The 17,650-nt window shown below is 36.7% G+C and overlaps 2 protein-coding genes across 7 annotated transcripts in view; one reads left to right on the forward strand and one right to left on the reverse strand.

Moving 5' to 3' along the window:
- The window catches only part of LOC112146351 (septin-9), a 68,847-nt gene that overhangs the window by 42,522 nt on the left and 8,675 nt on the right, over positions 1-17,650 (forward strand). The window contains exon 1 of one of the 6 annotated variants that reach the window (XM_024272138.2): positions 9,311-9,433. The exons of the other annotated variants lie outside the window; for them this stretch is intronic. The gene's annotated coding sequence lies outside the window, so the exon portion shown is untranslated. Of the gene's footprint in view, positions 1-9,310; positions 9,434-17,650 lie in introns of those variants that run through there. 6 annotated transcript variants of the gene reach the window in all.
- LOC112146352 lies at positions 4,062-6,636 on the reverse strand. The gene is made up of 3 exons (XM_024272139.2): positions 6,559-6,636; positions 6,028-6,100; positions 4,062-5,834 (listed from the first exon to the last, which is right to left on the reverse strand). Exon 3 carries the CDS (start codon positions 5,831-5,833, stop codon positions 4,340-4,342), a length of 1,494 nt encoding a protein of 497 aa, XP_024127907.1. The 5' UTR covers position 5,834; positions 6,028-6,100; positions 6,559-6,636; the 3' UTR covers positions 4,062-4,339.

A 17,650-nucleotide genomic window follows, 5' to 3' on the forward strand; every position in this document is an offset into this window, starting at 1 on the left:
CATGATTTTCTTAACCTTTTCAGAGCAAACTATATCCATATATGTGATCATATATTACCTTTAGACCACTAAGAAACAAATTATTTATGAAATATTAGTTATATTTCATGAATATGTTTCTACCCGGAAGTAAAACAACTTGATTCCTGAAGCTGCCGCTGCTTGTGGCTGCACTGCCACTTCATGGCGTAATCCCAGAGAAATCCCAGTGTCTGTATTTCTCCCACGAAAATAATCCAAAGTTCTTCAAAGGTAGATGCACATACGATACCTCTACCTTTAGTTGGCCTAGCCATGCTTCACTGCTTCACAACACAAACACACCTCCTCCTGCACGGCTAAGCCCGACCGAGGGGTGTCTTAAATGAACGACGCAACCAAAGTAATAAACATCGGCTTGAGGTGGAATTGAAGACAGGACACAACTGGAAGATAAATGTATTCTGCATCTAAAATGAAAGTTTTTTTTATTTTATTTTTTTTATCTTTACTAGCTCAGTGCAGAGATTGAGGGTTGTGTTAATCTGGGGGTGGAGCTGTCAGAGCACCACGGTTGAGGTTTAGGAAACCTCTACAAAGGAGCCATCCTTTAAGTTTCCTCTATATGTAGCTGGTATATAGGGCTGCCACCATCAGTCGTTGCTTTATATTATACGGAGTCGGAGTGTAGTAAAGTTGATAGTTGTAATTGCATTATGCTAGCTTTTTGGACTATTTTGGCATCTATTACGGGTTTTATGCTGTTTTGGAGTTTAGCTAATATCTCATGCTAGCTATTTTGGCTAATTTAGGTTTTTTTCAGTTTTTTAGACTAATTTGGAGTTTAGCTAATCTTTCAGCTACAGGCTAACTATTTTGACTAATTTAGGCTTTGTTTTTGGCTATTTTGGAGTTTAGCTAATCTTTCAGCTACAGGCTAACTATTTTGGCCAATTTAAGCTTTGTTTTTTTGGCTATTTTGGAGTTGAGCTAATATCTCATGCTAGCTATTTTGGCTAATTTAGGCTTTTTTCAGTTTTTTTAGGCTAATTTTGAGTTTAGCTACTCTTTCAGCTACAGGCTAACTATTTTGGCTAATTTAAGCTCTGTTTTTTTAGGCTATTTTGGAGTTAGGCTAATATTTCATGCTAGGTATTTTGGCTAATTTAGTTTTTTTCTGGTTTTTTTTTGGCTAATTTGGAGTTAAGCCAATATTTCAGCAACATGCTAGCTATTTTGGCTAATTTAATCTCTTTTTGTCTTGTTAGGCTATTTTGGATTTAGCTAATATTTCAGCTACATTGTAGCTATTTAGACCGATTTAGGCTTTTTTCAGTTTGTTAGGCTTGATGACATTTAACTCATATTTTAGCTGGCTATCACCTTCAGCGTTTTAGGTATCAATTTCAGCACCTTCAGCTATCAGCACTAGCATCTTCAGCTGCCAAATTCAGATTACAGCATTCACACTAGCATTATAGCAGGTAATGCTCTTTATCTAGTTTTTAGTTAGTTTAAAGCTAATGATGGTTAAGATGTGTGCTTTACAACCAGTTTGTGCATGAATCGATTATTAAAAAAAAAAAAAAAAATTTGGCACCACTACCGGTATATTGCTTTTGTCCGCTTTTAATAACTTTATAAACTGCATTTAATTGTAAACCAAAATAGAGGCCAATTTAGTTTTTAGAGAAAGGAAAAAGGTTAAAAGAAACCCTGAGGGTAAAAATTAACAGATGTAAATCCCACAAACAAATAAAATGAAATTCTGTTTAGTCGTTTATTCCATTAAGTCCTCCTGAAGAGAATTTGCTGCAGTTGTCCAGATATCTACTTTGTATTTTGCTGATGCTGCTTATGCTTTTGCATTTCCAGCTATTATGAAAAAGACCACCAGCATAATGAATATAAAAGCAAAACCCAGGCTGGACAAAATGCTGTCGTCACTGGATAGCCTTGGAGGGGATGCGTTGCAGCTTTGGTTGGAGAATGAATGTCCTTGAGGAACGACTCTTGGTGTATTGCTTTGGAGTCGAGAGGGATGGTCAGCAGCTCTCCGTTGAATTTCAGTCAAAGAAAGTTGTGCTAGTCTTCGTAGCGTTTCAGCAGGGACTTCATAAGTCTGTGAGGAATCATATCCTGAATTTTGAAAATTCCCAGTATGCCGTGTTATATAGAATCCATTTGTTAGCCAGTTGTTGTCTCTCCTGACTCTAATTATGATTCGGGCCCTGTTCTCTTCGTTCGCATTAAGAACATATTCAGGAAATGAACCGTCATTAATATTGCCAATAGTAAAGTACTGGTATGTCGGAGGTAAATTGTCCAGTAAACCTTCATAATTTGCATAATGATGTGAACCATAACTGCTTGTAGTTGGGTCAAAGTTCAGCCAGATGCCATTGAAACGAAAGTCTACATTATTGGCAAACCAGTAAAGCAGCGTAAGAGCGTCAGTGGGCAGGTAATAAATGGAGTTGAAACGCCTCGGTACAGCTGCAACGGCGGCTAACATGAGGAACAGAGCAACACAGCAACTTGTGATCTTTGCCATCTCTTTCCCCTGTAAAAAAAAAATATATATATATATTAATGTACAAAATTACTTTTTTAAATGTTTGCTATAAGAAAATAGACTAAGATCGATTATTATTTGTAGAAGTATTCCTTTGAGAAAAAAAAGTGCTTTATCTTTAAAAGTCTGAGGGAATGCAACTGTCAATCAAGTCAAAAATGTATTTAAAAAGTGCTTAAAATGAAATTGGTACCATGTAATGTGACATTTTCTATTTTAAGAAGTCCAGTTTCCTACTTATTTTTTTCAGTGCACTTTCATCTCACAATAATATATTCAATAAATTTGTATTTTATTTGAAAACAAATTTGCTTACTGCTAAATAAATGCAGTCTTTGTGTCTCGTGCTGGAACACTGTTCTTTTTGTTGCCAATTATAAGTTTGGAGCTTTTTTTTCTCACAAAATTGACTTTTTTCTTGTGAATTTAGAGCTTCATAATATTGAAAATACTGTTTTTAATTCTTGCAAAGGCTCAACATTATCTTTGTTGAATATTACCTGTTTTCTTCTTGTTGTAGAAATGTTTTTTTTCTCTTTTATTGTGCCTATTATACTCCCTCGTAAAATTTACGGCCTCCTGCACAAACAAATCAACACAATTTTAAAATGAATGCACCAGTACACTAAAACTGTACAGCAAAAAAAGAGCTGAAGGTGTTTTCATGAATTGAAGACCTACCTGTTTAGCCTGCTGCTGTAGGTGTGACTTATGCCTTGAGAGAAGTGGCAGTCCCTTCAACTTCAACTTGCAGTTTATAGGAAACAAAACTTTAAAATTCTGTTGCTTTTCATTAAAATGCTGAAAATTGCTTCTTTTTGTGAACTAAACTAAATAATTAGAAAAGGAAATCAAAGAAACTAGGACAAACTTTCTTACAATTGTTGGAAAAAAAAAAACTCAGTTTAAAATTGTCTCATGGACATTGTTGTTTTTCAAATTGAAAAATAAATGCCTTTCAAATATATATCCTAAGCATTCCATTTGATTAAAGAAAATGTGCAAGATCTGTGATCAAAACGTACTGATATTTTTTCTTTTATTTAACGAAAATAATAGTTGAGAAACTTGTAAACCAGCAAAGAGAACATATTAAAATTCAGCGGTGAAACAATCTAACAAGTAAATATAGGAAGTTTAGGGCTGCACAGTGGTGTAGTGGTTAGCACTCTTGCCTCTCAGTGAGAAGCTCCAGGTTCAAATCCTGGCTGTGTGGAGTTTGCATGTTCTCCTCTTGCATGTGTTGGTTTTCTCTAGGCACTTTGACTTCCTCTGTCCATCCAAAATCATGTCTCGTAGGCTGAATGATCATTCTAAATTGTTCCCAGGTGTAACTGCCATATTTTCACTCTGTCCGGGTTGTACCCTTCCTTTGCCCAACAGTAACTGAGTTGGTTCTGGCAGCCCCATGACTTCGAAAGAAATTCAACTGTTTCAGAAGATGGATAAAATAAATTTAAAAACCAAATGATTTATGAAAAAATACTGAAACTTTACAATTGAAGTGTAAATGTAAAACAATTTTTATTATTAAAAATGGAAATGATTCGGCAGTGTGGACAGCAGTTTCATACTCTCAGTTCATCAACATTTTAAGAATACAAGCTAAAAATGAGACAGGAAAAAATGAAATATTCACAGATCATGTTTCAACAGCGTAATTGTCCTTTTGACAGCATCAAGTATATTTCTTTAAACATCAGTTCATAAAAAAATCAGTGCAGTTTCATGCAGACATCTCATGAATTCATATTTAAAATAAATCATCACGATTGTCCTCACTTCTCAACAATTCCAGCCAGGGGTGCGTACTTTCTCCTCATAACCACGCAACATCAGTCTTGCTTGGACTCCTGGAGCAATCGTCAAACTTGATTGATACTCAAAGATGTCATAAGAAAAGTCTTGAAAATTCATCTTAGGTTTGAACTTTGTCACCCATTCCCATTGCCACCATTCATAGTTTTTTGCACTCTTTGTTCCTGAGCTGTAGAAACCAACCCAGGCCTCTTTGAAAGTGGACTGCCAGTCCACATATTTTGGCACATACAAACGAGCACAAGCCTTCCCATTTCTCGCAAACAACTGTAATTTTGTTTCGGAGCCACTGATATCGACCGCTTTTGGATTTTTAAACTCTTCTCCTCTTTCTATCTCCTCTCCGAGTCTTTTCCAGAAGAAACATAATGTCTGTGTCTTGTGCAGCCGAGCTTGTAGGTGTTCATCCAGGGGTATTTTTGTGTCATACTGTCCAGACTTCCTGTTTTCAATAGACTTGTAATTCAAGGCCTTGTCATCGTCATCACTCTTGTAAAGAGCTACCATCACACCTTCATTTAAAATGTATTCTGGAACGTTGCTCCAATGTATCATGGCAGTACCGCTTGGGCTTGTCTTTACCTTAAGTTTCATGGTGTCTCTCTGATTTGCTATACTGAGGCATGCAAAATTTCCAGGAATGCTTCTTCGGGTGCTTGCTGGGATGTTCACAACAAAATCTGAATTTGTCCTCTGATTTGTTGGTGGTTGCTGTCTTCTGTTTGGTTGGCGTGAGGAGTGTTTTTCTTGGATAATAATATACAAAAATAGTCCAAGACAAGCAAGGTCCCCCCACGTGTTCTTAATGTATTTTAGCTGGTTCTCATCAGCATAACTTCCATAGTTATCTCTGAGCTCTCTGAGGTCTTCCATTACGTTTCCGTAACTTTCATAAGAAAACTCTCTAATCTGGTTTAAAAGGCTGTGAGTAACTCTGTACGTGTGCTCTGGATCATACCTTGTCCCCTGGTTATCAGCTTGCTGGTAATGCTGGGTAATATAAACTTGGTCTATGATCGATCCGCCTTGCCTTCCTGTATTCTGCTCTCTGACTCTGAATATAATCCGGTCCCGGTTTCTTCCCTCAAAGCCCATTCTTGGATGAATAACATAGGATGGAAGCTGTGTGGACGTCTCGGGATTGAGGTTACCAACAGTGTAGTACCTGTATCTGACATTTCCATTAGGTAGTGGTTCCAGCAGTCTTTCGTAGTTTCCATAATGATGTGAGCCATAATCTTCACGGTTGGGGTCAAATGTCAGTCGTATCAGATCGTTATTGTCAATATCAACTGTGTTGGCGAACCAATATAACAGTAGAAGACTGTGTGTGGGCACAGATTGTCCGAAGTTCACTTGTTTAAGGTCATCGATGGTTGAGAGCTTTTTTATCGCAGAAGTCGAAGTCAGGATGAGGAACAGGACGATGCAATATCCTGTAATCACTTGCAGCTTCTTCATCCTGTAACAAACAAGAGTTGTTTTTTTTTGTTTTTTGTTTTGTCTAACTGACATATCAAATATTCTTATAAATGTGTTATATTTAAAAATCAAAAGCCAACATTTTTGCAATCATTTTTAAATCATTTGCCCATATGAAAATTTTACAGATTTTAACAGATTTACTGTTAAAAAAAAAAAAAAAGAGCTCTTACTTTGATGTCTTTAGTGGAGACGGTTGAAGGCTCAACTTCCTGGTGATCTGCTGCTCGGACTAAAGGTCATCAGCTGTGAATGGGTCACCAAAAAAAATAACAGTCTTTAGATCAACCACTACTGTTTTAATAGAAGACCAAATAAAACAATGTTTTATGGATAGAAGTGTCTAAAGTGGGAAGTTGGGGTTTTTTTTTTTTTTTTTTTCTAATTTTTTGCAATAAAGAATATATATCATAAACAAGAATACCAGTATTTAAGAAGTGCTTTATAGACCGAAAAAATACTTCAAACTTTAAAAAAAAAACATTCGAGTTTCACTTAAAAATCCGACTCAGTTGTGGAAAAAAGCGTTTCAGAAAAAACAGCTAAATGCACTGTAGCTTACGATATGCCAGTGTAAAATAATAAACAATAAAACATATTTTATTTGTAAGTATGACATCATATTGTACATTAACTTGAAGGTACCCTTTTTCTTTATACAGACTGGTAAATTGATACATTGTTACAAAGAAAAAAGAGCTTACCTGCATGACACGGCTGCATTCGAGTATGTGTACTTTGTTTTTGTGAGCCCAGTAGTCACTCCCCCTGCACTTCCTTTCAGGGAAAATGAAACTAGAGCAGATGATTCTTAGGTTGCGATTTCTGTTTAGCTATATAACTGTTTTGTATGAAACTTCCTGGTAAAATAAAATATGTCTGAATGTTATATATATACAGAGAAATAAAGCATATTTAAATGTAATTAAAATAAAGACTGTCTCAAATGCAAATTAGCACTTGTTTTGTTACAGTGAGTGCCTGAGATCTGCATTTTCTTAGCTCAAGCCCCTTTGACAAAGATCATGCAACATTACATGTATTCATTTGCCCCATTTGTGTTTGTTTTTTGGTTTGTTTAGGTCTTCAATCGTGCTGATAAGTGCCACACCCATGGATCTTTTAACAGTCCCACAATTTACTTTTTAAATAACTTACCAGTTTCACTGTTATCCATCACTTTGGCAAATACACTTCCCCCTAATCCAGATGATTGTATCTTTGTTGTAAAAATTGTAGTTTGAGAAATTGCTAAAGCTTCGTGTCAACTGTTATTGTGGTTCATTTTACGTCATGTATACTGCAACTCCACCAGCAACCAGCAGAGGGTACTCTTACACAGGAAGTCAAACTGAGGTTATAAAGACAACACATTGTAGGAGGTTTAAAGGAGACACACTTTTTTTGGTACAATACAATAAACTATTGTTATTTTGGGGTTGTGGAGGCCTGTTTAATAACCAACAGGGTATCTTGTGGCTGTTTGCTGTAATTTATCCAAATTGAGGAAGTACTTCCGCTTTTCCCAGAGAGCTGGACACATGTGACACCTCCAGTAAACACACAGTTCCACAGGCACACACGGTTTCATTTACTTGTACTAACTTGCATCAATTTCCTGGTGATTACATCCATCTGAATCCCTAAATCCACTCTGACTTCACCCAAACTTTTAAACAACACTTTAAAAAAGGGAAATCTTTCATGTGGAGAGCAACTTTTTGCTTCCAGACATACTATTCTCATATTATGTGTGCACAATGAATTTAGATGAAGCACACATGAATGTTTACTCATAGGCACGCTTACATTTCATTTGATCTGACTGGAGGCTTTGGTATTCCCCTTGGATGAAGCCGAAAAAGAGTAAAAACACACACAAAGGAAACATTTATTTCCTCTGTGGTTGCCACCCACATCTTTCACATGAGCAGCATAAGGGCAACTGTTGATGTGAAGCAGATAAAGAATCCAACAAACCAGTTGCTTCTTTTGATAAGAACTGAGACTATAAACTTTTTAGCATTTCTCTGTTTAAGAAAACTGAACTTGAAGCTTTTGATCACGTTGGGCTGATTCAGTCTGATGTTGCTTCAATCGTTTTTCTGTGTTAGCAAAGTCCTTGGACAGCTTTGAAGAACACTGTCACGGGTCAGCCACAGAGCCAAAACATGACTCCATCTTGGCTACGCGTGGCCCAGAAACATCAGCAACTAACACTGGCTTTCTGTCATTTCACCCCTCCATTCTATGACAATGATGATCTTTTTATCCAGTTTGACCGTATCCCTCAGCGATGCAGTTTAGAGGTATGCCAAGTTATGACGGATCTTGCAGAGATTTTCTGACTCACATGTTGGCTTTACACAGACGTCAGCATGAATGAGTTTAAAGGAGGCAGTGGTAAAGTCTATTTTATCAAATGGGAGTGTGTTCTTTTCGGTAGTTTTCTAAATCCATGTCATGTTTTTATCTCTGGGGCAATAATGAGCTTTAAGAAGATGAAGACAAGAGTTGAAGCAAAAATGAAAAGTTGAAGTAGAGGTAATCTTTTTATTTAAGGGAAAATTTAAGGTTTTCCACATTGTAAAACCAGGTACAAAGGCTTATTTTAATTCCATATTAAATACCTATTTATTGCTTTTCCCTCGTGTTTATGGCTTATTATTCAGCGTTGAGTACTTGGAAAGAATATGTTTGCAGAGCAAGTTTTTAAAAAACAAATCCGTCTTTCCAACTTAAAATGACTTTCCATTTAAAGCTGTGGAATTTCTGTGTGGTTGTGTGCATTTGTGAGCCTCTACACAACAAGTGTATAATTACACTTTCTGTGAGGTTGAAAACAGCTGTTCCTTTCATCCTAATTGTTTCCAATCTACACTATGTGGGAACAAACAAGTTCTGTATTTTTCTGCTTTTGTACTATTTTATTGGTTTTACATCAAATGATTTAATCTAGTATTTTATTGTTTCCACCAAAAAAGTTTTTATTGTATTTGTTCATTTTTTACTTGTATTTTTAGATCTGTCTACCAAGACATTTATATTCTAAATCCCCTTTTTAAGTTTATTCCTAATCAACTGTTAACACATTTTATATCACTTTATGGTAGCAAAGTGTTTCACACATGTAGATGTGAATGTGAGATGAGCCGATTTTTGTTATCTAATCTCATTTGCACCAAAAACAGAAAATTGATCCGAAATTCTGCAGTAAAAATATATGAATGATTTAAAAAAATAAGTGCCTATAAGCACAATTTTACAACATAAAATCCTCTATAGAGGATTTTATGTTGTAAAATTGTCACAAAGTTGTATGGTTTAACACATATACGGATAAATGTGATCACTTCTTTTGTTGTAGTATCCAGCTAGAGTTTTTTTGTTGGTTAGAGGGAGGGGACTCGTTTAAAGGAAGTGGGAGTCTCTTGATACTTTGACATGCTGAGTCACATGGCCGGCCGTGATGGGAGGGGCAGCCCAGGGACCTGCCACAGTCACGGCAGTGGTCGCTCACTGGAGCTTTTCACTTCAGTAGGGAACGAGTCATTCACGCACGCACACACTTTACTGGCGGTAAGTGCTTTGCATACTGGGAGGGTTCGCGTGTGTGCACGAGAGCAGTTGTTACTTGAGGACGTATTTTCCTTTTCTCCAGATTTTTCTGTTTATGTTTGTGTTGTCGAAGATTTAAAAAAAACGTTCTTGATTTCTGAGCATGTGGGTTGTTCTTAAAAAAACATGGGTTTTGAGTTTCAAGTGAAGATTTTAGTTTAACCATAAATGTTCCCCATGTTTGTTTACATCTCTAAGGAGTACAATCTGTTTGAGTTTGATTTTCATTTCCTAAAGACAGACGTGTTTGTTTCTTTAAAAAACAACTTATAATTCTATTATCAGAAAAACAAACCAAAATGTGTATTTGGATGCAGTTGTTGTTCTTTCCTGCTTAAGGATCATATTTTGCTCTTTTTTGTTATTACTTTAAGTTGATTCTGACCTGAGCACATTTTTCTGAATGTGATTTTGCAGAGCCAGTTTACAGTCACTCAAGTTTGTGTTAAAGCAGAATGTTACCACACGTTGTTTGCATGTTTTATATTCCTTCAAAGTGAGCTTGTGATCTGGAGTAGCTAAACAAAGTGGTTCATTCTAAAGCAGATGGATTTTTTTTTTCAAAATAAGTAGATATTCTTTAATGCCTCTTTGATTTGTGTTCACAGTTCTGTTCCGTATTGATTGCTAATTCATTGAAGGCTGTTTACTTGTCGCCTCAGGGAGAAAACTGCATAATTATGTGCCATTGTCATTGATGTTACTCAAACAGGAAATTGGCTGAGAAGAATAGATTGCATCTGTTGCAGCAAATAGTCTTGTCTTTGAAATGTAAAATATTTCACGAACGCATCTGGGTCTCTGCTGTGCCAAATTGATAAGGTTTCATCTGTGTTGCCTGGAAGTGCATTCTTTGAATTCCTGGTTTGGACTTTCAGGTTTGGGACCATGTGCATTTTCTGTTCTTTTTGAGGAATTGTTATGAAGTAGCTTCTGCTTTAGAACAATCTATTCATCATCCACAGGGCAGGTTTTTACTGACCTTTTGTAGAGTTTACATAATTGACAGTATGTTAACTATAACCTTTTATTCATTTTTTATTAATATGTTTAAAATGCAGCTGTTTGCAATGTAATAAATTTGAGTAAAAGTAATTATTTTGGTAATTAATTATTTTTGAAACATGAATTTCAGACATCAAATGTATAACTTAAACAAAAAAGGAAAAGATGAAATGGAAGGGAGGCATAACTATTCACATATATTTCCTATTATTGTGTTATCAGTACTTTAGATGGTTGACACTACTGTATCTCTAATTTCATATCCAGGTTATTTATAGTCCATGACTGCCGGTCCTTAGGATTGAAGATTAGCTGGGTGTATTTGATCGCTCCTACTTGTGTTGAAAAGGGTGAACATGAAGTCTGTCAAATGAGTTTTTCTCAGAATATTAAAACCCACCGAGAACTGAGCTTCTACTATTGAGCTTCTATTTTGGGAAGTTTTGTTATGAAAGCATACTTTAACAGGATGTGCTAATGAAAACAACAGCTCACTATTTAGCATTCTGGTGTAGAGAAACATATGTTAAAAAAACAAAAATCTACAAATATCCCTGTTGTCTTGATGTGTTACACAGTTGTACCCCTTCTTTGTGGCATTTTGTCTTTTTGTACATGTGCTGAGTGAGGTCAAGCATGTGTGAGGACAGAGGTCAGATTCCTGATCCCTCCGACCTGTGAACCGTCTCAACTATTTTCCAGATACATTGTGACCCCTTCACAAAGATAAACAGTGAATGATACTCAAGCCTGGTTAAAAAATTGACCCGCTGTATGAGCATCTAGAAGCTAACAACTTTTTGGGTGATGTTTAAGGGTAGAATAAAACAGCCATATTTATGTGAAGAATGTCGCCCTATCGTCCATAATTACAGATTTTGAGACAGAAATTAAACAAATTTGAAGCGGTCTGTTGGTGCCGCACGCTTGTGTGTGTTTCATAATATGCAGATGAAACCTCAACCTTTTTTTCTTTAAGAGTTGTGTGGTGTCAGAGGCAGCAGAGGAGCCTAGAAAGACAACAGCGCTCTTGTGTATTACCGCAGAATGGAGACTGAAATGCATTCCTCTGGCAGTCTAGACAAACCTGTGGGCTTCTACTGTCATTACAGCAATTTGCATTTCTCTGCTGTTGACAAAGAAACAGCTCCCAATGGTGCTTTTCAAATATGCATGAACCTATAGCGCCGAAGAAATCTGAACTTGTAGAAAATGGAAGGTTATTTTCATGTAGCCCACAAACAGATGGAAGCCGGCGGTTAGAGCCTGCAGGTCAACGGCCACATTTCTCCACTGACCCAAGTAAAGAGTAGTTTGGGAATTTCTTCTTGTTCCTCTTTTCACTGATAACAAAACATGCTACATTTTCACTGCCAACACTCCAGTTTCCCTATCTATGAAAGGATTTACTGTTGGCAGGTAGGAGGATACCAGAGTGTGTTCATGTTTGTGGTAAACTCATGTGGTTTGATGTAAATGACCTAGGGCGGGGACACACAAAAGGGTTTCCAAAATTTCCCTGTTCAACAAGCTTAGAATAAAGCGTCAGTCTACGAGTATCCAAAGATGTTTCCGGATCAGCATCAAACTGAATTACACACTTTAATGATTACAATGCAAGCATTTTTAGTCCTAGTGGGGAATGCAAATAAAGTTCACAAAGAGAAATTGTTGTAGAAAAAGGCTCATACGTTGTTTTGTTTAAAGACGCATTATTTTGTATGTTTTAAATAACATTTAAAGCATTTTGGGGCACAAAGTCACGGATACCTTAACCTTGTTTAAAATGCCCTTTTTATCACAAAATTAAGGAAAAACAATAGAGCAATTGTTTAATACAAATCTGTTTCTACTTCTACAAAACCAAAAAACGACTTACAGTAGCACACTGTTCATAAATGATGAATTACTGATGCTATTAATACTTTTACTCATAAAAGCAAAAGCTTTACACTTTCCAGCCCCTTTGGGTTCAAATAGATTGTTTTTCTTATTCTGAATTGGCTCATCAATTGTTTTGGATGATTGGAAATCTACTAATTATTAATTCACTGTAAATAAGGTGTTAATGCCTGACTTGTATATATTCATATTTTTAATTTTAAGATCTTTTGGCTGCTGGTACTCATATCTTCTAGTTTGCTATGAAAAATGGACCGGAATTAGGAATATAGGTCAAATGTAAAGGCAAAATTCAAATGACCCTTTTACCAAACAGACAACTAAAGAGTGAAAATACTTATTCATTTTTTTCAAAAGTAGAGCTCTAATTAGGCGAAGATAAAAACATTCTGATATTTAAGGCTTTTCTATAATATCAATGTGCTATCATCTTACATCAATGTTTACTTTAAAAAGGGGAAACGTTTGTTGAATTGGAGTTTCAAGAATTCAGTGAGTCAATGACTCTTTACATAAGTGGAGTTGATCACTGTTAAAAAAAATGAAAAAAATAAATAAACTATCTCTCTTCTCTCCATCCAAGTTTCCAGTCCATTTCTCTCTTTGGATTCCTGCCTTGTGATTCAAGCCAGTTTGTACAGAAGGTCAAACCGCCGGTTTGTCATAAGGGAAATAACCTCAGCACAGCGCTTTTCCAACCTAAACTGGAACATGACCTTTGACCCTTTCACCACGTTGTCAAGATCAACACTGGACAGCTGAGGCACGGATCAGTGCTTTTCGCCACTAAAGATATATAGTTCAGGTTTTTCTTCACGGTTTTTGTCGTCTCACTGCCTTGTTTCGCTGCTTTGGAATTTTACATCCTGGTTTGAAAGCCTGTCTGTAGTTGATGAAGAATGCCTGAGACCCAAAAGTAGAATAAATCACCAACGCAGCAGTCTACATGCCCCCCCCCTCATTCGACATACTTTCCTGTGTCCTCCTCTCCCTGACCTTTATCTGATTTACCTCCCCCTCACCCCATGATCATCTTCTTTTTCCTCGTTTTGTCACACGTATGTACTTGTGATCTTTTTTTCATGTTTTTTAAACCCTGTTCGTGTTTCTTTTGTTTTCATTCAACAGACTTCTGGATATATTTACACAGAGCAAAGCAATCTGATACTGCTGTAGAAAAAACTTTATGGACTGTAATTGAAAACAGTGTGACAGCAAGACCAAGGAATAGTCCTCTGCTTTCTAACTCTTACAAATCAATGCCTTTTTATGCAATGCTAAAGAAATTGAAATTTTGACTTGATTTAAGAAATTATATATTTTTCTAGAAATTAGATCTCAAAGTCTCACTCCAGTCATGTTTTGATCTATTTTTAAAGCGTTCCCAGTGGTCTTTTAACTATCCCTTTAATTAGGGGATGGGAATCACTGGGTACCTCACAATACATGGCTCACGATGTCAATGATATCACGATACTGTGATAATTGTAAAAAAATAATCTCTAATAACTTAAAATATAAAGAAGAACAAATTTTTGGGGGAATTATATCTCCGCTTGAAGACAATCACACTAAACAACTTGTGTCTTATTTTGTGCAACAAATAATAAGAAAAATTCTGCTAATCAGTAATACTACATCTTTGACAAGCCTTGACACCAATTGAATTGGAACTATTTGTAAAATTCAGTGCTAACAATAGTATGCATGAAAAGCAGTGCCACTACTTAGTGCAAAATTGTTGTAAACAACAGAACAAAAAGACTGATCGACTATTTTAATAGTCGACATAGTCGTGACAAATCGTGACAGCCTAACTTAAACTTAGATTTAATCTTAATGTTCTTTGTACATGTCAAAAATTCTACAAAAACATGTTAAAAACACACACAAAAATTATTAGTGGGCCTTAAAGGGTGTTCTACCTATAAAGAATTTATTAAACCAAAATATGTCTTTTGATTTTGAGGAAAGGACAAAAAATACAAAATTGATACAGTTAAAATGACTGAACAAACAATTAGATTTGCTGCACCTTTTTGTTATTGGGAAGCCCCTAGAAGTAAGTTATATTGTGAACGTGCACACATTTGTAATAGACAGAGAAGCAGGATGTCTCTTTCTGTTTGGACTCTTAAACCTGCAAGTAAAAGCTCCAGAATGAACAAACATGTTAAGTCCAGATGCTTCTTTATAATATTATCTTTTACATCTACTCCACTGTCAGGCCACTGTGTTTGATCAGGTATCCTTAATGCCCACCAGCTGGAAACCCTGAGAATTTACAGATGGAGGTCAAATGTTCCTACTCTCAAAGTAGTGTATTCCAGAGGCATGTCTCCTGTGTATATTGGCCAGGATCCATTGCAGATCTGCCTTGCATCATGGATGAGCCAGAGGTGCAGAGAGCACGTCCATCTAATGAATGGTCGGTGTATTCACATAGAGGTACCTCTATAGCTTCCCACCCTTGTGGCTTAACTCACTTTCATAGCAACAGCTCGAACTGATTTTGCTTCACTCTCAGCTTGACATTCTTGTATCAACATTTCTGGGTTGTGGGATTTATTGTTTACTGAAGTTGGCGAGAGTTTACTACCTGTAATGAAAGTGATTTATTTTGCTTATTAGGTACAGCTGGGTTTCCCACAGTCATCCCCCTGGACTTTGAGATCCTTTTTTTTGTTGTTGTATGTTCTCTCAGTTATTTATTGTGTTTGACTTGGGAAAATTAGTGCTCTGCTTTTTATGAAGGAGCACCAACAATGCTTTGAAGAGCATTCTCCTGGGAAGGCATTGGGTTACCAGTTACTACTCTTTGTGTCTCTTCTTTTTACTCTGCCTTTTGTAGCAGTCCGGTTTTCCAGTCACATGAGCAGATAAATGCGTGTTTACTGTTGGCTAAACAAAACAGGCAGCATGTTGATACAATAGATGCCGAGTGCATTGTGTGATGAAGTCAAAAACTTGTATCAGGAAGTCCTCATGCCAAAAACATGCTCTGTAATTGTACACAAAGCTTTGTAAAATTGAAATGATCACCAGGGATTAGGGGCTAAGTTGGAATAGAAAAGCAATTTCAGAAGAACCTACTCTCATGTGTTCTATTAATTCCATGTTTACGCAACTCTCGTCTTGCAAGGAAAGTAATCTAAGAAGTATTAGGAAAAAAATGTGGTAAAAGAGGCAGTTTATCCAGACAGAGGAGTGTCAAGAGGGGGGTACCATCTGAGGGGTCAGAGGCCACCCCTGCTATCTCTAGAGAAACCCCTGAACTGAGTATGTGGTTGATCAAGTCCATCAACCACACAGGGACTATGTGAACCACTAATTCAGGGTCAAATCCAACTAATACAGTCTGCAGAATCAAGTAAAAAGATGAACGTTGGTCAATCAAGTCATGACAAATCAGAGAACAGAGGACAGAAATGAAGTCTATGGAGTCAAAAATGCTAACATATCAAATACATGTAGATGGAAATGGTTAAGTTTAGACAATGTATTAAACTTAACATGAATGCATGTTTTATATAGTTAAATGTAACAAACCGTGTGCAACATGGTTTCCATTTAAGTTTTGTGGCAACATTTTACAGCCTTGTTTGCTAAATTTCTTTAGAATCTGTATCCAAAAGGAAGATACGTGCAGATTTAAAAAAAACAATTGTTTAATTTATGGTTTGACTGCATTGTTTGAAGAAAAGCACCGTCTTTATTACATATATGCTGGCCATTAAAATTGTTTGGGGTTTACTAAAGTTGCATAGATCTATGGCTCACTTTGGTCACTAAAATGTGTCTACCGACCCAATTTGTCTCAAGGATGTTGTCTATTAATACAGAATATCCTCAAGTGGTAGATCTAAATTTATCAGCAACTGTGATAAGACCAATGCTAACGGTTTCCTGCTGTTTACATGAGGCTGCTGACTTAATCATTACAAATATAAAACCTGACCGCTTTTTCTTTTGCAAAATGTGGTCTTTGCAACATTAAAAGTAAAAAATATAATTTATTTCCAAGATAAACTTGGTGAAAAGTGAAAATCTGTTCCAAATGAACTCTCACACTTAATATGTGATGTTTGTTCACCTTTTGGCCCATCCTTTCCAGCTGCTCTATAATGGGTTACTTAAGTAGACTAGAAACAATCTTTTGACAGGTAATTTTGTCAGTTTGTTGAGACCAAAATGAATAAATTGGCATTTTAATTGAAGTTTCTGAAGCTATTCAAATGCACCAAAAGGAAGATATGTTGAATTGTCTGCTCATTTATTTTGTCAATTTTTGCAAAAAATGTTTTCTGGTTTTAGCTGAAACTGTCTTGTCTAGAAAGGGTGGACCCCCCTGCTTATCACCAAAATGAAAATATTGACCTCAGCAGTTTCAGCTAAAGGATTATAAAAGATAAATGTGCTCAAAGAGACAAAAATCATGGAACAATGTGTCATAATGACAATGACGAATTAGGAAAACACAAACAGGTTGAGATTAGGAGGGAAATGATAGCAGAGCCGGAATCGGAGAGCAAAGGAAAAAAACAGCACAACAGAAGTCTGAGAACAGGCTTGTCTCATAGAGGGATGGAAGGCATGGAGCTGGGCTAAGTTGCTGACTGACTCCTGGAACAGGATGGGGAAGTGGTGAAGGAGGCCAGGAGAGCAGCTTCATAGGTGGGTCTCTATGACACATGGATTCACACAATGGAGCACATTAATAGAGTTAAGCCCAACGTTTCAAGTTTCCACTGCCGTGTTGTTTTTCCCCCCCCATTTCATTCTCCATCATTAATCATCGCGAGGTCACTGAAGATTTAAATGTATAGTGTTGTTCTCTGCTGATTTAAGTCTTTTGTTGGAACTGAGCTGTCTGGATTTCTTCACCTTGTGGTAAGCCAAATGTTTGCAGGAATCTGATAGCTGTTGGCAAGCTGTCCTGGCTGGCAGTTGTGTGTATGCCAATGTTTGTATCTGGTTTTCCATGAGTGTGCCTTCCTGTCAGCTGTTTGATCAAACGAAGGAAGAATGTGGGGTCAAGCAGTCACCATGTCGAAATGCACAAACTGAAGTATGTGCACTGTGATTGATTCTGAGTGTGCGCGTTGGGGAGTGTAGTTGGGAATAGATCCGATTTCAGCCTCCTTTGCAGTCTCACATTAACAGGACAGTAACATTATACTGGAGGAAGGAGGGGGGAGCGGGAGGCCTTGTGAAGGGGAGCAGCTCCACACAAGTTCTTGACCTACTCTGACTGAGCACATTGATGCAGAG

This window comes from Oryzias melastigma, linkage group LG8 (genome assembly GCF_002922805.2).
Source record: "Oryzias melastigma strain HK-1 linkage group LG8, ASM292280v2, whole genome shotgun sequence".
NCBI classification, from domain to species: domain Eukaryota; kingdom Metazoa; phylum Chordata; class Actinopteri; order Beloniformes; family Adrianichthyidae; genus Oryzias; species Oryzias melastigma.

Coding starts and splice junctions, on each gene's coding strand:
- LOC112146352 (XM_024272139.2), bottom strand. CDS start 5,833: ATGAAGAAGCTGCAAGTGATTACAGGATATTGCATCGTCCTGTTCCTC.